Genomic DNA, 18,332 nt, shown 5'->3' with positions numbered 1-18,332 from the left:
GGTTTAGATGATTAAACTGATAAGATTAAAATTCCAACACACCTGCTACTGGCTTGACATCGGGCGTTTTAGGACCAGAGGAAGAATCCCCCTTTTAATTGTGTGTGCACCTAAAGAACTAGGAACAATTGCAGTTCCCAGAACACTGCTTTGACGGACTTTTTAGCTCCTATTTCAGAGCAGGTATTATCCCAGCACAAGATTGACCTTGGGTGGCGCAAGCGTATGTTGATTGGTCAAACACATGAGCTAATGCAACACCAACAACAGCCAGTTTCAAAAACCATTGGCACAAAACACAACTAACAGCTCGTAATGAAAAAAAGTTGAAGAAAATGTGGACAACTGTACTAGTCATGGCTTTATATGCAACAGGAAAGACAACACAAAAGTGACGTTGCTATACCAACAGCCAGCTGGATTGCATCACTTCAGCGTTCCTATTGGCAGAGGAAATGCAAACTGGGGGAAAAAACCTTAAACGGTGTTGTCAACTTGGTGCCTTTCTCGCTAGATGCGATGCCTTTTTGGACCCTCTTAGAGACTTTATTTCTAAAAAGCAACAAGCAACAATTTTAGCGACTTTAAGGCTTATTTATATTCCCCAAATGCAGCGATGGTGGAGGAGGTCGTAATATTGTACCTCTTAACAGAGGCAGTGTCTTGACGGCGGAGGTCGTTGCGGCCATTATATACATCCTGACATGTGGATGAGTTATTTTTACTAACTTTATATTATTATAGATTACAGATTCTGGTTCTGCCACTATTACAATGTCTTTGTCGTCTCCTACGGTCATTTATTGCTTGAACTACGCTTCACTGCCTCCACGGTCTCTGGTGGTACTGCTCCATTTCATCTGTATCCGTAAGCTCTCAGAAAACGTGTGCAACTAGGACGAAATGGACAGAGGGTGCCGTCCATCTCCGTCTACGTATCCAACGTTGAGCATAAACAAGCCCTTATTAATACCACCAGATATAGCCTATTTCATCGTAATTCATTCAGATGCATGCTGCTCAGAGTAATCATGGTCGATCACTCTTCCGCTGTCAATGCGGGGTTGCTCTCCCTCTTTCATCTTGTACCATGCAGTAGGTGTGATGCCGCTCTCTGTGGGAGTTCGGATGTAAAGATTATCTATGGTTACATCGATGCTCTTGCTCTCTGGATTGGGAGTGGAAGAAAATGGTGCTCTATAGTATAAGCGCCATAGCTCTCACACCATTCAAATGTTTTGTCGAGGATTTTTCTATTGAATCTAAGTCAGCGGAGTTGTAGAATGCTTCCCAAATAAATACACAATGGAGTCACCATTATGCACAAGAGACATCATCTGGTATCAACTTCTGGAGCTAGCCCTAGCTACTGTCATTGGAAAAGAGTCAGCAACCCTGCCCTTGAAGATATGTAGTTCTTATGGGAGCTTCCAGTGGGCAGTGCCTCTCAAGGAGTCCCCAGAACTGTTCAGTCCAGAAACACCTACTGTATGTGTCAGCTGCTTCACATTTGGCCGACTGATACTTTTCTGACGCCACAGTGGACGCACAGTCGAGAAACAAATTGAAAAGAATGTGATTCAGCAAATAAATTCCCATCACCATCTGGTATAAAATAAAGTTCTTCCTGTAAACAGTGATTTTCTTAGTCAGTATGAACAGCTCAGTGAGTGTTTGGATTTGATTTGAAACAACAGCACAAACTAAGTCAACAATTCCAAAGAAAGAGTTGAAGTGCTCTTACACAACTTATGTCTAACTAATATAACTATGAATATTCATCTTGATGCGTGTGTGACACTTCTGAGAAAGCATCTGTGCTCGGTGCTTCCTGGATTTGTGTGAAATCAGGGCTGAAATTTGTGTGACAACCAGGAACACAAAACTTAAACAAGACTGTCTATAATGACCAAAACAGAATAATAAAGACAGAGTCATCTTTAAATTCCTACTTGAAATGTACTTTTTTTTGGTCTTATTCTATACATTTTGAGTAATTTGATTAGATTTTTCAAGTTTTATTCATTCATTTATTTTAGCAGTGCCATATGCTTTAGGGCCACTATATGTATTTTTAGGTCATGTTTAATTTGGGAAAAATATATTTTAAAAAAATTAAAAAATCATAAATCATCCTCCTTGTCAGAAATTAAGAGCCTTGCTTAATGACATATAATCGGCTTGCTCTGGATGACAGTTTTCAAAGACTTAAAATAAGACGGTGCATTACATTATCTCCCTTTTCCAAATTCTAATAAGTTTTTTATAATTCTCTTTTCATTGAGACAACAGCCTCACTTTCCATCAGGCACTTTTTTGTCTCATTTACATTTGTTTTGTTTTTTGTATCAAAACAAAACCAACCAAACAAACAAAATATACATATAGGCTACATGCATATCTACATACATTAATATAAAGAAGGACACTTTACTATACTGCACTTCAAACCGTTACATCCACATGGGCATAGCCTATGCATATTTGTTCTTCTGTGTATTTACAGATCCATACCTGCACTTACATACTCCTCTGTCTACACCTCTTCCATCAGTCATTTCAGATAGCAAAGAAAGAAAAGAAAGGAAAAACGACAACAAGAAATACTGAAATAAGTAAAAAAATGAAATAATAAAACTGCCCAAAAACATTTTAACTTTTGTACAGAAGCTCATCAAAAACAGTGAAGCTGTGAGTGTCAGCTCAGGTGTGCTGCAGCACTAACTGCCTCAGGCACCTCTCCAGTGAACTCACATCAGCTCCTAGCGGCCGGAGCTGGAACTGCAACAAGCTGAGGCTCACACTGAAACTCACTACTGAAACTGACTACTGTTCAGACCCGATATGTGACCTGTGTGACATGAAAAATGCTGTTTTTTAACAGTCAAAACTGTAAAGATGAGTAATACAGTCGTATGATTAAAATCAAAAACTCCAAACTTGAAACAGCTGATAGAATATTTCCCAGAGGATCGCCTAGACATATAACAAATGAAAGAATGTAAAACCAAAAATGAATACTTAAAATAAGTTGCAGATGTGCATTATGGGCCACATGCAGAGTGCATAACACAGGTATATGAACGCTGCAGCCACCGGCACCATAGGAGTTCTACAGTAACAATATATGATGTCATATTGAAAAAGATTTTGCACGTGATTTTTTTTTTCCTTTGCAGGACTGAAGACTGATGGATGGACGCTGTGAGAGGAAACACTGGTCCATTAAAAGTCTGAGTGCAACACACTGAAGTTGGTCTCTCTCTCCCTCTCACCCCCTCTCTCTCTCTAAGAGGATAAGCTCGTCCCTTTTTCTCCCCTCACCGTGATTGGACGACGCCACTTCTTAGGAATGGCATCAAACTATTTAAATAGCACTTTGTCCCCCTCGGCTTAAAAGGGAGTTTTTAAGCAGCCGATACCAGCAAGGACACGTTTCAATCAAGAGAGAAAATACACGCAAGATTTTTATTATTTGTCTTCTTTGCGCTGTGGAGATTTTTATTTTTGAATAAGTCACTCTTGAGGATTATTGCTGGAATTTTAAATATATTTTTTGCGGGATTTTATTGCTTTTGCTCTGCTGTTGTTGTTAAGCAGGTGAGTGGTGAATATGTGGAGGAATGCAGCTGTTTCTGCAGCTGCACCGGCATTATTTTATATTATTAATTAATGTTAATATTATTTATGTTTTCAACCTGTTGCACGCTGATTTAGTCTGACTTTGACATTTATGTTATGAATGATGGGGTTGTTTGCAGGCAGCAGCAGGTTGGTGCTTCACCATGAAGTTGACAGGGATATTTTTGCTATTGATGCTTTGGAGCTGCGAGAGCGCGCGAGTCGCAGGTGAGTTTACTTGAACTTTACGCAGCATTATTTCTCTGCAAGACAGGAAATTATTTATCATAAGAGTCTGGTGTTGTTTAAAAAAAAGTTTGCGGTGTATTGAAACTGAAGAGACACCAGCTCAGCGCCAGACAAAGGCTGACTGCTTGTCATTATCCCCCCGCAGAGAGCCGAGACGACAACAGCGTGTATGACTTGTTCGAGCTCGTCCAAGTCCCGAAGAAGAGCCAAGCGGTCACCATGGTGAAGGGAGACGACCCGTACAGCCCCGCCTACAAGATCCTCATGCCGGACCTGATCCCCCCGGTCCCCGAGAGCGCCTTTAGGGACCTGATCGACTCCATCCATGCCGAGAAGGGCTTCCTCCTCCTGCTCAACTTCAAGCAGTTCAAACGGACCAGGGGCAGCCTCCTGACCGTGGAGAAGCGGGACGGCTCCGGACCCGTGTTCGAGATCGTCTCCAACGGCAAAGCCAACACCTTGGACATAGTTTACTCCACCGAGAACAAGCAGCAGGTGGTTTCCATTGAAGATGTGGACCTGGCGACGGGCCACTGGAAGAATATCACGCTGTTCGTGCAGGAGGACCAGGCGCAGCTGTACGCAGGATGCGAGGAGGTGAACACAGCCGAGATGGATGCGCCCATCACCAGCATCCTGACGCAGGAGACCCCGGGCAGCGCGCAGCTCAGGATCGGGAAGGGAGCCGTGAAGGACAGGTTCATGGTGAGAGCACGAGCCGGGAGAAGTGTTTTTATTATCATTATATTAAGGAGGCAATCTGTCATGTCTCTTTTATATGTTGAAAGTGATGCGTAATGATACCCAAATGCGTAAAAACGCGCACACGGCAGGACTATAGTTTATTCTAATGCTTTCAGACTGATGCATTGATAATAAGCGGCTGTATTTACTGATGCACCGGGTTCTACTTGCAGGGGGTCCTGCAAAACGTGCGGTTTGTGTTTGGAACATCTCTGGATGCCATCCTCCGCAACAAAGGATGCCAAAGCTGTAAGTAATCAGACATCCTGTGTGTTTACTCATCACTCATCTGCCTCATGCGCTGCCAAGTCCGAGCACGTCCTTATCAAAGTAATGTGCAGCTTGTATACTTAATTTGCATGCTGATTTCTACAATTAAAAACGCTCCCTAAATGGGATGTTGTTTACAGCTTGTCACGCAGGAATGCAAGTTTACAAATATCTCAGGGTGCTGTGGTCTCAGAGTATGTTCTTATTAGTTTTCATAAGGATGTATTGCAGTGTGGGATGTGTCACATTTTCATATCCTCCCTCGTTAATAAGGATGAGTGTGCAAATATGTGGTTTGATTTTCGGTGCTGCTCTTCTTTCAGCCATGACGACTGACTCCATGATCCTGCAGAACCTTAACGGCTCCTCAGCCATCAGGACAGAGTACACTGGACACAAGACGAAAGGTAAACACCACTGTCACACTCCAGAATGGTGAAGCTGACCACACTAGCCTAAGATTTTTTTTATGAATGACCTTTCTCCTTGTGTTTTTGCCCTGGTGAAGACCTGCAGATGGTCTGTGGCTTCTCCTGTGAAGACCTGGTCAGCATGTTTAAGGAGCTGAAGGGCCTCGGAGTAGTGGTCAAGGAGCTGTCCAATGAACTCCGTAAGCTGGTAAGCAGCAAACCCACAATACCGTCTGGTGGCAGGAGTGCAAGAGACTGTCTGCCTGTTGGCCTTTGTGTGTTTGTTGGATGTGTCTGGTCTCTGGGTGACCGTCACCGCCAGTGTGCAGTTGTGCAGCCAAATAACGTCACAACACATGCTGTATATTCAGCTGAGGAGTTGTGGTGACTCTGACATGTTGGTCATTGTGGTTAAGAAGACTTTGAGTGCTTAGAAAACAACAGAGCCTGTAGTAAGTAGCTCCTCAGACTCTGATTTTAAAGGTCCCATATTGTTTTAAAAAAAAAAAAAAATTCAGATTTTTCAGAAAATCAGATTTCTATTGCCTTTTTACTATAAAGCAGGTATAGGTGCTACAAAAATACTGTGACAGAATCAAAAGGCTCATTCCACAGAGTGCACACAGTCCATATTGACAACCTGTGGCTTTAAATGAGCTGCCAGGACTAATGTGAAGTTGTGATGTCACAACTATACCAGAAACTGCCTCTACAGTGCAGTTTCAGTCATTCCTCGGCTGCAACGATGGTGCAGAAACACCAAGAATGCAGATGTGGAAGACGCAGTATACTGACCAATCAGAGCAGACTGGGCTTCTTTGGGAGGGGGGGGCTTAAAGAGACAGGCGCTAAAATGGAGTGATTCAGACACGGGGTGAATATGGATACAGTATGACAAACAATAATGTGTTTTTGAGCCTTAAAGCATGTAAACATGTTCTAGTAGAAACCCTAAATACAAATATGAACCTGACAATGATTAACATATGTGGCCTTTAAATTTGATAATGCCCTGCACAGATACTGAAATCTGCATAAACACAGCTGCAAGATCTACTGCTTCATTATTTTCTTTATGGCATCAGTTTGTCTATAAATTTTGTCTATAAACTGAAACACCTTTTCTCTGCACATCATATAATGTTGGATTAACAATGGCCTTGTCATGCATATTCCCATTTTTAACTACTTCCATATGCACATAAACATCTACACCCATGCTCTTTCAATTACAGCTTTATTTACTGAATGTGCTGTACGTTTAAACATATCTTTATTATACAGTGAATTTTAATATGATAAGTCGTTTTTGCAAAGCTAACAGCAATTTGGAAATTAAATGATCATTAAGCAATGTCGTTTTTTTCTGTTTTTCCTCCACCTCCCTCCCAGACGGATGAGAACAAGCTGATAATGACCCGCATCGGCATTCACAGTGGCGTCTGCATCCACAACGGCGTTGTGCGCAAGAACAGAGAGGAGTGGACTGTGGACGACTGCACCGAGTGCACCTGTCAGGTGAGATCTCCTGAGTGTATGCGGCCTCTTAAGTACTTGAATACACATGTGAGGGGATGACTTGTTTGTACACGCTCGCACACACACACTTGGACAAAGACAACTCACACTTAGGCACACACACACTAATCACCACTCAACTGATCTGGTCAGTAATTAGTAGTGTGAAGGCCTGGCAGAGGGCCAGCAGCCTTTACTGTTGTAATGAGAGGTCTGTTGACAGAAGTTCAACTCAAGTGTGGCCTAGAGGGACTTGACCAGGCTTTAAGTGATGCAGTGTAATTAAGAACAAGACTTTGGTTTTAGTAAGTGGAAAGGGATGGGTTCAGGTGCAGAGCACGTGGCAGGGAAGATTGCTGCATTTCACCGACAGGCTTTATTTCCTGATTTCCTCTTCTACTGATACGCTAGTTGTCCCTTTTTCCCGTTTTCTTGCCTGTCACTGATTGGATCCAGGAGGGAGAGCATTAGCATGCATAGTCAGAAGCAGTTGTTACCCTGAGTCACTCACAGTGCACCCACACAGGTTGTGTTGGCAGGGTGGCTTTACTTGTTTGGGGCTCAGCGCCCAGTCCGGCTTCAAACCGACTTCCATTATTAGGACTCTGGCCTCGTTCCCACCTTCCCCTGACCCAGTGGGCAGGTGGTTGTCTGCAGGGGTCTCTGTTCTCAGCCAGGATCCTGCTTTTTAGTTTTTCTGGCATGGTAAGTCTGCACAAACTCAGATGTTGAGCGGAGAATTTAATGAGCTGGTTGCACGGACATGGACTAAATCTTGGATACGAAATGACCCTGCCACACGCACTAGCTCAAAAAGGTTTACAAAACAATCAACTTCACATTAGTGACACGGTTCCGTAGTGTCCTTTTGGAAAAATGGGTTTAAGCCAGCACCTGGACATGATTTAAAAGAAAATTGCTGCAACATTTGGTTGATTTTCACATATTTCAGCACATATGATCTCTGTGCTTGTGCAGAACTCTGCTACTGTGTGCCGCAAGATCTCCTGCCCCCTGATCCCCTGTGCTAATGCTACTGTTCCTGATGGAGAGTGCTGCCCACGCTGTGGAACACGTAAGCTTTCCTGATTTATAAACTCATTGTTACAATCTGTAAAAGTACACTGCAATTGCATTTATGTAAACCTACACTCTGCACTACTGTATAAATGGTCCCTGTAGGCTGGAGTGTATGTGTTTCAACTAACAGACACAGCATTCAAACCCTATGCCATTCACAGAGAGAGCCGTTTCTGTGCTATTTGCCATATTAAACAAAAACCACAAATATTTCCCTGAATGTAAAGGTTTCTATTCAAGAGAAAACATGTTAACTTTAGAGATGATTTAACTGAAATAACATCCGCGTAAATGAAAGGGTGCTTATGTGTTTGGAACATTGGCGCTTTGTGCTCCCAAACATCTTTGAAATGGCTGCAATTTGCCAAATTAGTTAAAGCGGGATGGAAAATTGGTCGGCTGTTTAGTGAAGCCATCTTCTGCGTGAGGAGAAGTGACATGTTCTTCATACCTATGCAGGCTTGGCTGCAATGCTCCCCTAAAACCTAAATAAACAGGGGGAGCCGCATTCATCGAGACCTCAGCCACTTGTTGAAGTCATTACACACCCAGGGCCATGTTTGCAAAATCTGTTTCCTCTTTAGGAAAACATAAGCCAATGGGGCATCCCTGTGTATCCTGAGGACAGTGGCCCTTTCTGTTTCCCCAGCTCCTCTCAGTGTGTTAGTCTCTGCCCTCCTCAACAGACGGCTTTCTATCTGTCCGAGCCCCAGCTAAATCCACACTATTAGCCCTCCGCTTTAAGAGCTTTCCCTCCTCATTTAGGCTCGGGGGTGTTTGTGAGGGGGTGCTGCCTTGCTGGAATAGCTCTTTTATTGTCTCCCTCTTCCCCTCTCTCTCTCTCATACTCTGTCCCTCTCCCTCCTGCTCAGCGAGCGACTATGCAGAGGACGGCTGGTCGCCGTGGTCTGAATGGACCCATTGTTCCGTGTCATGTGGGCGGGGCATCCAGCAGCGTGGGCGCTCTTGCGACCGTATCAATAACAACTGCGAGGGCACCTCTGTGCAGACCCGCGACTGCTACCTCCAGGAGTGTGACAAGCGATGTGAGTTGACACAACATGCTCGCACTCACCAGCCAAAACACAACAATGAGTAAACGGCCAGCCTCATTTACATCTGGGAGATGTACTAGCCCATCAATAGAATGCTACAGCGGCCCTGATAACTAACCTCTCTGACCCTTTCTTTGCGGCCTTCAGTCAAGCAGGACGGCAACTGGAGCCACTGGTCACCCTGGTCATCCTGCTCTGTCACCTGTGGTGCTGGTGTCATCACCCGTATCCGCCTCTGCAACTCCCCCACCCCTCAGCTTGGAGGCAAAGACTGCGAGGGAGAGGGCCGGCAAACAGAGAAGTGCCAGAAGTCTCCATGCCCCAGTAAGTCCCAACATCTGCTGTTTGCTGCCTGGTTGCATTTATGTGTTATATTCAGCAGGGACAGAAATGAATCGCGTGTTCTTCTTGTCTCCCTCAGTCAATGGCAACTGGGGACCCTGGTCACCATGGGACACCTGCAGTCTCACCTGTGGAGGTGGTGTCCAGCATCGTAAACGTCTGTGCAATGACCCTGCACCAAAATATGGTGGCAAAGAGTGTGTTGGTAATGCCAAAGACACCCAGATGTGCAACAAGAAAGCCTGCCCAGTTGGTGAGGCATTTTTATTACTTACAGAGCTTCTAAAATTGAATTCATGTATCTGTATTACTTTAAACATGCTGTGCTCATTCTGCTTTAATTTGCTATATTACTGTTGTTATTTGGCATGTTTGTTCAATTACTTGTTATATTTTTATATAGCGAGATCTCCCCTCGCAATGAGATCATTACTGGAATGGGCTTCATGTGATTAAAACGAGGTTACATCTATGTAATAACTTGTTGCAGATCATGTCTTGTTAATGAGCCAACGTTTTTGTTTTCAGATGGCTGCCTGTCTAACCCCTGCTTTGCCGGCGCCAAGTGCACCAGTTTCCCTGACGGTTCCTGGAAGTGTGGAAAGTGCCCAGCTGGCTACACTGGCAATGGGATCAAGTGTAAAGATGTTGATGAGGTAAAAACCTTTGATTATGATTTTGTCAAGTATAAATGTGGTTTGATGCCTGTTGTAACACACAAGTCTTAATGAGCTTAATGGTTCTTCTTTTAATCCTAAAAACAGTGTAAGGAGGTTCCAGATGCCTGCTTTGAGTTCAATGGTGTGCACCGCTGTGAGAACACAGATCCTGGCTACAACTGTCTGCCCTGCCCTCCTCGCTACTCAGGACCCCAGCCATTTGGCAGAGGTGTGGAGCAGGCTGCTGCTAAGAAACAGGCAAGTGCAGTCATGTCTTTGTGTCAAGCAGCCAATCGGGGAACAGCCCAATGTAAATGCTCTGCTAAAAAGAGATTCAACATATGATAAATTTATACTGACAACAGGAGTAATTAGTACGAGTACATTTGCATCTCCAGGGCAGGACCGTGCTCATTTATTGCGATTAATGTTTGCCTTTCCCAGGAACAGAATGTCATGAATTCGGAGTATGCCTATCCGGTCTGATCACTGATTGATCAAACTATGTATCCCTCCTTCAATTTCCAGGTATGCACGCCCCGTAATCCCTGCCTCGATGGAAGCCACGACTGCAACAAAAACGCCCGCTGTAACTACCTTGGACACTTTGCCGATCCCATGTACCGCTGCGAGTGCAAGCCCGGCTACGCTGGCAACGGCCACATCTGCGGAGAGGACACAGATCTTGATGGATGGCCCAACGCTGACTTGGTTTGTGTGGAGAACGCCACCTACCACTGCAAAAAGGTATGTCATGGAGAAGTATCCAGACCTGATTATGTTCTGTGAATGGAAGTCACTGAGGAAAGTTTTTGACTTTTAAGTTTGTTGCAGACTCTGACCGTCTGACTGTGTTGTGTGTTATTTAGGACAACTGTCCCAACCTCCCCAACTCTGGTCAGGAAGATTACGATAAGGACGGCATTGGAGATGCTTGTGACAATGATGATGACAATGATGGCATTCCTGATGACAGGGTAAGCGAAACTCTCCAGATGTGGCCATACAGTCGCAGTGGACAAGGGAGTGTGTGTGTGTGTGTGTGTGCTCTGTGATGTTTGCATTCATCATTCATGCTGTGTAATAAGAAGGCAGGTGGAGAGAGAGGAGGGCGGGGGAGGCAGGAAAGCAAATGTTTCTCCCTCGCCTGAGCCAAAACCTCAAATTCCAATACTGAGGTCCAGCTCTGAAGGAGCTGCACTGTGTGTTTGCTAATCCCAACATTAGATTTGGGACAGGGCCTAAAAATAAAGCACCTTTTCATCCTGCATCATTCCCTCTCTGTAATAGATCTACTCAGATGGCAAATGACAAGCACCGCACCTGAAACCTATCCTCAACTCTTTCCTCTTCCCCTTTGTCTTCCTCTTTGTGAAATAGGACAACTGTCCATTCGTGTACAACCCCAGGCAGTATGACTACGACCGTGATGATGTGGGTGATCGCTGTGACAACTGTCCCTACAATAGCAACCCAGACCAAACAGACACAGACAACAATGGAGAGGGCGATGCCTGCGCTGTGGACATTGATGGCGATGGTGAGGACTGGAAGCTTAAAAACAATGCTTGAGAAAATCTAAATCTCTCGGTAAAGTAAGGTCATGCTTTTTTGAGTGCTATGTGACATACTTATCATATCATATGTCTGCATTAATTCCCCAGGCATACTGAATGAGAAAGACAACTGCGACTATGTGTACAATGTCGACCAAAGAGACACAGATCTGGACGGAGTGGGAGACATGTGCGATAACTGTCCCCTGGAACATAATCCTGATCAGGTGTGTAGACACACACACACATACATACATACATACATACCCCCCTTCCCCATTTCCTTCCACCTCACCCACCAAAAATAATCTACATTCACCTCCCTGCGTTTCTCTAAAGCTCAGCATATATCTGTCTTTCAATTGAGACGGAGCGGTGGTGATAAGCCCTGTATAGCTGTCTAAGCTTTATCACGCCATGTAAAGGTGGAGTAAATCCTGTATGCAGCTCAAGGACACATCAGTTCAATAAGGCGTGGTGGGGGTCTAGGGGTCTTTTCAATAGCCCATTGACGTGAGCCGGCTAATGTGAGGTAAGAGGCCCTAGGCTGGATATTACTAAGAAATGGGCTGGCCTACTCAGTCCACCTGTGCCATGCTACACTGAGAAATAGGAATGTGTTAAACAACGGGACTCTCTGTAGTCTTTAAAGAGTGGATTGAGAGTGAGAGTGAATAAAGGCAGAATTGCACGCTGAAATTGAAGGTCAAATGAAACAAGTACAGGCATGGGCGCAGCAATGTTACATGCTGTTCCAAAGACTACAAAACTGCACAAAAAATGCCCTCTTCAAAAGTTGTGGTCTCATTGAGGACTTTGACAGCAGAATTATGGTTCTGCACAGTTGCCCAAATCCTCACATCCCACCCCTGCGTTCACCCATTCATCCTCCTCGCCCCTGTTCTTTCTTAGTGCCGCAGGGTGTGTCTAGTTCTGCCAAGTAGGGCTAGCATGACTTCGCCCTTCACTGCAGACGCTGGAGGTGTTCAACAAGCAAACTGGCGGAGGAGGAGCAACAGAGTCTTGCTGAGTGATGTTTGATTTTCAAAAGCTGAAAACCGCTGACAGATTTTGGACAAATTGAGCTTTTCAGCTTTACAAAGGCAAAGTGATTTTAAGGAAGGTCCTTAATGAAAGCGGGAGAGGAGAGATGACAGAATAATTGCTATAGGAAACACTGCGGTGGAAGGAAATAAACACAGTGGAATGTAATCACCTATGTTAGAATGCTAATTAGGTTTGCTGTGGTAGTCTGAACCGTTGTTACACCGTGTTCAGGCATACAGTGATTACATTAGATATCCACTGCCACCACTGTCGTTGCACTTTTTTTTATCAGTACCTCAGTCAACAGATACTACAATTATAACTTAAAGTGTCTGCTCTGTACAGCAGTAGCAGCAGAGTCACAGCACAGAATAGCAGGAGTCAGATTTCTGGAGCTGTAACCAACTGAGACTTGTCAAAATTGGATTTGTGCATTCAATATGTATACTTGACTATTCATTATGTATTTTTTTATATAGAGTTTGAGAATTTAAATAGGGTTCCGGTTGACAGTGACATTCATATAATATAGTAAACGAGCAAAGTTAGCCTTCCGAGCTAATGCATGCTAACTATGCTAACGACAGATCAAAAATGTGCAACAGCATGTTTTTCAGACAGGAGATATCAAATAAAAGCAAGAGACTGAATCTTATTAAGTTGCCATGGGCAGTAAATTCACAGCTTCTAAACAGAGGATGGAAGGTAATGTTATCTCGGAGCCTGACTGGGTAAAGTCTCTTTTCCTCCGTGCAGCTGCCTCTGTCTCACCCAGACTCACTCTGGGTCTGGGTTAGCAGCTGCCTGCAGCATAGAGCACCGTGAAAGTGGGTAGTGCTCACTTTTCAGCTAAATCTGGGGACACAAATGTCTCCAGAAGTACAATGCACACTGACTGACAAAAAAAACTGCTCAACTTGAAGAATCTCAGTCGGTTGATGATTAGATTCCTCGACTTCTAGGGGGAAGCCCAACAGATTTCTCTGAAGAGAGCAAGGAGACAAGACAATAGCGGAGGTTGATGTAAAATCAAAAAGCAAAAGCACCTTTTTGGCAATTCTTTGCGATGTATCAAAGTCCTTTTCCCTCATTAAGATTATCAGTGGGTTTAAATTATTATCTAACAGCTCACTGTGGCTGCTCCTTGTTATTCCATTGCTCCCTGCGATGTGTCACACTGCTTCACTGTTGAGAAATGCCATTGTCTTGTTTTATAGATACATTTTTGATTGTGTTTCATTTGACTCTGTCATAATAAGTCAGGTCATTAGTCACCAGTCAAATGCTTTTAATGTGAAGCTGCAGCAGTAGGAAATGTTGGGTTTGGACGAGCATTTACTTAATACAGCGCTTCATAGATGTTGAGCGCCATTGTCGAGTATCTTTTCTGGCAAAATAGCCGATGTAATCAGTAACACTGGTGTTGTCTTCATTTTCTTAACTGTTTGGAAAGCCATAAGTCTGACGCCAAAACATTGTGCCATTGCAGATGGATTCCGATGATGACCGGGTGGGAGACAAGTGTGACAGCAACCAGGACATCGATGAGGACGGACACCAGAACAACCTGGATAACTGCCCATACATTCCCAACGCCAACCAGGCTGACCATGACAAGGATGGCAAGGGAGACGCCTGTGACCATGATGACGACAATGACGGCATCCCTGATGACAAGGACAACTGCAGACTGGCCTTCAATCCTGATCAACTGGACTCTGATGGTGAGCAAAATGGGCCATGTTTCAACCCTAAGGACACAACAGCAATACCCTGAAACACAGCTTACGGCAATGTCTAGACATCTTTGAAATACCTTAGGTACTATCATTGACAAATATTTTGTGTATTTTTAAGGTGATGGTCGTGGAGATGCTTGTAAAGATGACTTTGACCAAGACAACGTGCCCGACATCTATGATGTGTGCCCAGAGAACTTTGACATTAGTGAGACAGACTTCCGCAAATTCCAGATGGTTCCTCTGGACCCCAAAGGCACTTCGCAGATTGATCCTAACTGGGTCGTCCGCCATCAGGGTAAAGAGCTGGTTCAGACTGTCAACTGTGACCCTGGCATTGCTGTTGGTAAGTGAAAAGAATGTGCTGTGATTGTCTACAAAATGCAGTATCGGAGTGTCAGTTGGAATTCTGGCCTCTAACTTGCATTTCTCCTTTAGGTTACCACGAGTTCAACTCAGTGGACTTCAGTGGGACTTTCTTCATCAACACAGAGAGGGATGATGATTACGCTGGCTTTGTTTTCGGCTACCAGTCCAGTTCCAGGTTCTACGTGGTGATGTGGAAGCAGATTACGCAGACATACTGGTCGAATAAACCCACCAAGGCCCAGGGCTACTCTGGCCTGTCCATTAAAGTGGTTAACTCCACCACTGGCCCAGGAGAGCACCTCAGGAATGCCCTCTGGCACACAGGAAATACCCCAGGACAGGTGAGACATTCTGTGCTATTCCCCAATGGATGATTTTATTTTGGGAAGAGTACAAAGATAAACCCATGGCTGTTTTTTTCCCCTTGCTTTAGGTCCGCACTCTCTGGCACGACCCAAAGAATGTTGGATGGAAAGACTTCACCGCTTACAGATGGCATCTGATCCACAGACCGAGAACAGGACTTATTAGGTGGGCAAAGGATATTTTAATTCACACAGAAGATCACTCTTCACATGGGTTTAATGTCAAAATCCAAGCCATGGACCTGACCAACTTCCATGTTTCCTTTATTCCCACAGAGTTGTGATGTATGAGGGCAAGAAGATCATGGCAGATTCTGGTAATATCTATGATAAGACATATGCTGGCGGCAGGCTAGGTCTTTTTGTCTTCTCACAAGAGATGGTATACTTCTCAGACCTCAAGTACGAATGCAGAGGTAAGGATTTCCGTAGAATCAAGGTCCAAGAAAGCACTGGATGTTCTGTTCTTAAAATCGAGGCTAACTCCTTTTATTGTGTCTCTTTCTGTCAACAGATGCCTAAATGCACGGCGCAGGAAGCTCTGAGGAATGCACCTTTTTTTTGTATAAAGTATGAACTTATGTATTCTGATGCAAAGTCCAGGGACCGATTTATCTCCGCAACTCTTTCTTCTGCGGCACGCACACTCGGACGAGGCGAAGGGCATGTGGTCAGCCTCAGGGTAACTTGATGCTGGTTCAGGCAGAGCACCAACCGGTTGACTGCCAGTTGAGGATCAGAGAGCCCCTTCTCCTCCACCCTTAGCATCCACGAGAGCAGGGAGAGCTGGAAAAAAAAAAGAAAAATCTAGCTTTGCCAGTAGGACACAAACACCTTTCTATCCCAGCTCTGCCTGCTTTCTTGCTCTCTGAAAGACCTCATTCATCTCTGTGCGGGAACGGCTCCCCATAGACAACTATGCACTTCCAAGCCTTTACATCTCTCTCTCTCTCTCTGTCTATCTCTCTCTTTCTGTCTCACCTCTTCAGCCTGTGTGCCTTTCTACCTTACTTTTTGGATGGACATCCCAAAGAAAAAAAAACTGACAAAATATTCCCTTTGCTTTACCAGATCTGCCAGGATGTAGATTCTGAATGATACAACATTTGAGGACTCAGAGGATGAAGACAGCAATAACATTTTTTAGGGATTTTGGTTGTTGAGGACTTGAGAAAACTGTTGGGAGAACAGCGAGTTAGAAAAAAGGGGAACATGACTTTGTGGATGTTTGCGGTCACGCATGTACTGTATGTGGAAGACTGGAACAAGAAAGTGCTTTTACCTATCTACCTAAGAATCTCTGTAGAGAAGAGAAATACAAAATCAAATTTAGGTTAGCTATCTTCTGAATTTACATGTATTGGTTTTTATTGATGCTGTCTGGTTAATTTAACAACTCTCAGGGTGAGATGGAAGTGAAGACCTTCCCATATCAAACCAGTAAGAAAAATATAAGGATTACAATTCACAGAAATTTCGAGAGCCAGTGTTCCCTCCGAAATACTTCCCATTTTACATCACGGTCATTGAAGAGATGTATCTCCCTCAGTTTTTGAGGATTTCAATTTGAAATTATGTAAATACATGTAATATATTGACTCTTGCCTACAATGTAGGCAGCAAAGAAAATTTAAATGCTTTGAAAAAGTTAAAAGAAATCCATCCAATATCACAGGGATTCAAAAATCAGGTACAGCCAGGTTTCAGTGTCTATCATCCCCCACTGTACAAAGTGAATTAGGTATTCTTCAGATAGGGCTATTTAGCATGAAGTGTATGTGACTTGTGTGCCTTTTCTTCAGAGAGAGATGAAAAACAAAGGAAATCTTTGATGTACAAATATTACCTCATTGCTGTTGTATAATTTGATCGAACAAAAACACAACCTGAGTACTTTTTCATATTCCTTTACAACGATGGACATCTTAGTGCCACTGTAGCATGAGCTGTAAATAATACGACAATTCATATCTAAAAACACAATGAGCTCCCAATCCCGTGATCTACCCCAGTGAAAATAACAGTAAAATGGGAGATTTCTTTTTTTTTTATATAAATAATTTTGCTCTATCACGTATGTCCAATGCTGTTTTTAGCAGATAAATTATTGTTTTGTCTTAGCTGTTTGTGAGAGGTTGATTTGTGTGTGTGTGCGTGTGTGTAGATAAATGCTATTTAAATAATTTATCAGGATCTGTCGCCTTACCAAAGGCCACACGTCCATCTGTATAAACGGTTTGCACACTGACGTGAGGATGTTCTGTTCTTTATCGTTTTTACCTTCTTTGTTATTGTGTATCGATGTTACCATTATTTTTGTACAATTAGTTTTGCTTGTCTGTAAACATTTTCTTAGTTGTACAAAGCGAAAATGCTGTTTTTATTCATAGCGATTATTTTGTTACATACTTCAAGACAATAAATAGTTGTTAAAATTCTCAAGTATGTCTGCGCTTTTTTTGTTGTCGCTATTTTTCATCCAAGTTTATTGTTGTTGAGTCAAGACAAGTCTAGAAGTTGTTTAGATGATGTGGAAATATATAAGGTAGGGATATACTAAGGCCACAAAGACAACTGGCTTTGATTAGGTCTACTGTAGCACCAATGCTCAAAACGTGAACATACTCCCAAAGTCAAAATGATGGCTCAGAGTACCCTACGGCACAAAGTTGTACTTTCAGACCAGTCTCCCTGCAGAGAGAGACACATCGTCTCTCTGTGATGAAGGCCACATGAGGAATGTGACACAGACATCTGCTCCTCAGCTTGATCTGCCTGACCTCTCTGTGATCTGCACTGACCTCTGCAGAAGCTTAAATAACACAGAGAGCAAATATTGGGCCGACACAAACCTTGACATTGGCTGACTGGTTTCGTGACAGGGGCTAAAGAAATCTACTGGTGGACAAAAGAAGCAGGAGCACAACACAGCAAGACCACAAACCACAAAAGAGTATGGAAAGAAATATTACGAGTCTCAACAAAATTTTGACCTTATAAGTTTGCGAATAAATTAATTTTATAATAAATGCTTTTTAATGCTGTAACTTTTTTTCTTGATTCTTTTTTTTTATACCTATACCTATTGGTTGACCGATGCAATGTCCCCATCTTTCGTGTTAGATTTCACTATTGAAATGTGTCTGTACTGTTTAGATAAACAATCTGTTACCCAGTTTTGGAGAACCTACCTGAACCTGATGTGCATACAGTGTATTCACTGTCCAAAAAAACAAAAGGACCTGGTCTGAAAAGGCACCCAACGCTAGTTAGACCTGATCCAAACAAACTCAAGGACCTTATCAAAA

General features: G+C 43.5%; 1 protein-coding gene across 1 annotated transcript; it reads left to right on the top strand.

The window, feature by feature from the left end:
• Positions 1–3,356: 3,356 nt before the first annotated feature.
• thbs1b (thrombospondin 1b) lies at positions 3,357–17,466 on the top strand. The gene is made up of 23 exons (XM_049589543.1): positions 3,357–3,600; positions 3,762–3,849; positions 4,016–4,575; positions 4,788–4,863; positions 5,208–5,291; positions 5,393–5,502; positions 6,687–6,812; positions 7,791–7,887; positions 8,765–8,938; positions 9,095–9,271; positions 9,369–9,542; positions 9,818–9,945; positions 10,054–10,206; positions 10,477–10,695; positions 10,818–10,925; positions 11,329–11,488; positions 11,613–11,731; positions 14,041–14,275; positions 14,409–14,636; positions 14,729–15,000; positions 15,093–15,190; positions 15,301–15,440; positions 15,539–17,466. The coding sequence occupies exons 2-23, from the start codon at positions 3,786–3,788 to the stop codon at positions 15,544–15,546; spliced, it is 3,510 nt and encodes a 1,169-aa protein (XP_049445500.1). The 5' UTR covers positions 3,357–3,600; positions 3,762–3,785; the 3' UTR covers positions 15,547–17,466.
• Positions 17,467–18,332: the final 866 nt, after the last annotated feature.

Source organism: Epinephelus fuscoguttatus, linkage group LG11 (genome assembly GCF_011397635.1).
Source record: "Epinephelus fuscoguttatus linkage group LG11, E.fuscoguttatus.final_Chr_v1".
Classification (NCBI taxonomy): Eukaryota; Metazoa; Chordata; class Actinopteri; order Perciformes; family Serranidae; genus Epinephelus; species Epinephelus fuscoguttatus.
Note: the sequence above shows the minus strand (reverse complement) of the source record. Positions and strands in the feature narration are given on the sequence as shown.

Excerpts from the sequence above, each read along its gene's own strand:
- thbs1b (XM_049589543.1), top strand. The coding sequence starts at position 3,786 with ATGAAGTTGACAGGGATATTTTTGCTATTGATGCTTTGGAGCTGCGAG. Across the intron at positions 5,292-5,392 it reads CACTGGACACAAGACGAAAG|ACCTGCAGATGGTCTGTGGC; the intron begins GTAAACACCACT and ends GCCCTGGTGAAG. Across the intron at positions 6,813-7,790 it reads GCACCGAGTGCACCTGTCAG|AACTCTGCTACTGTGTGCCG; the intron begins GTGAGATCTCCT and ends GTGCTTGTGCAG.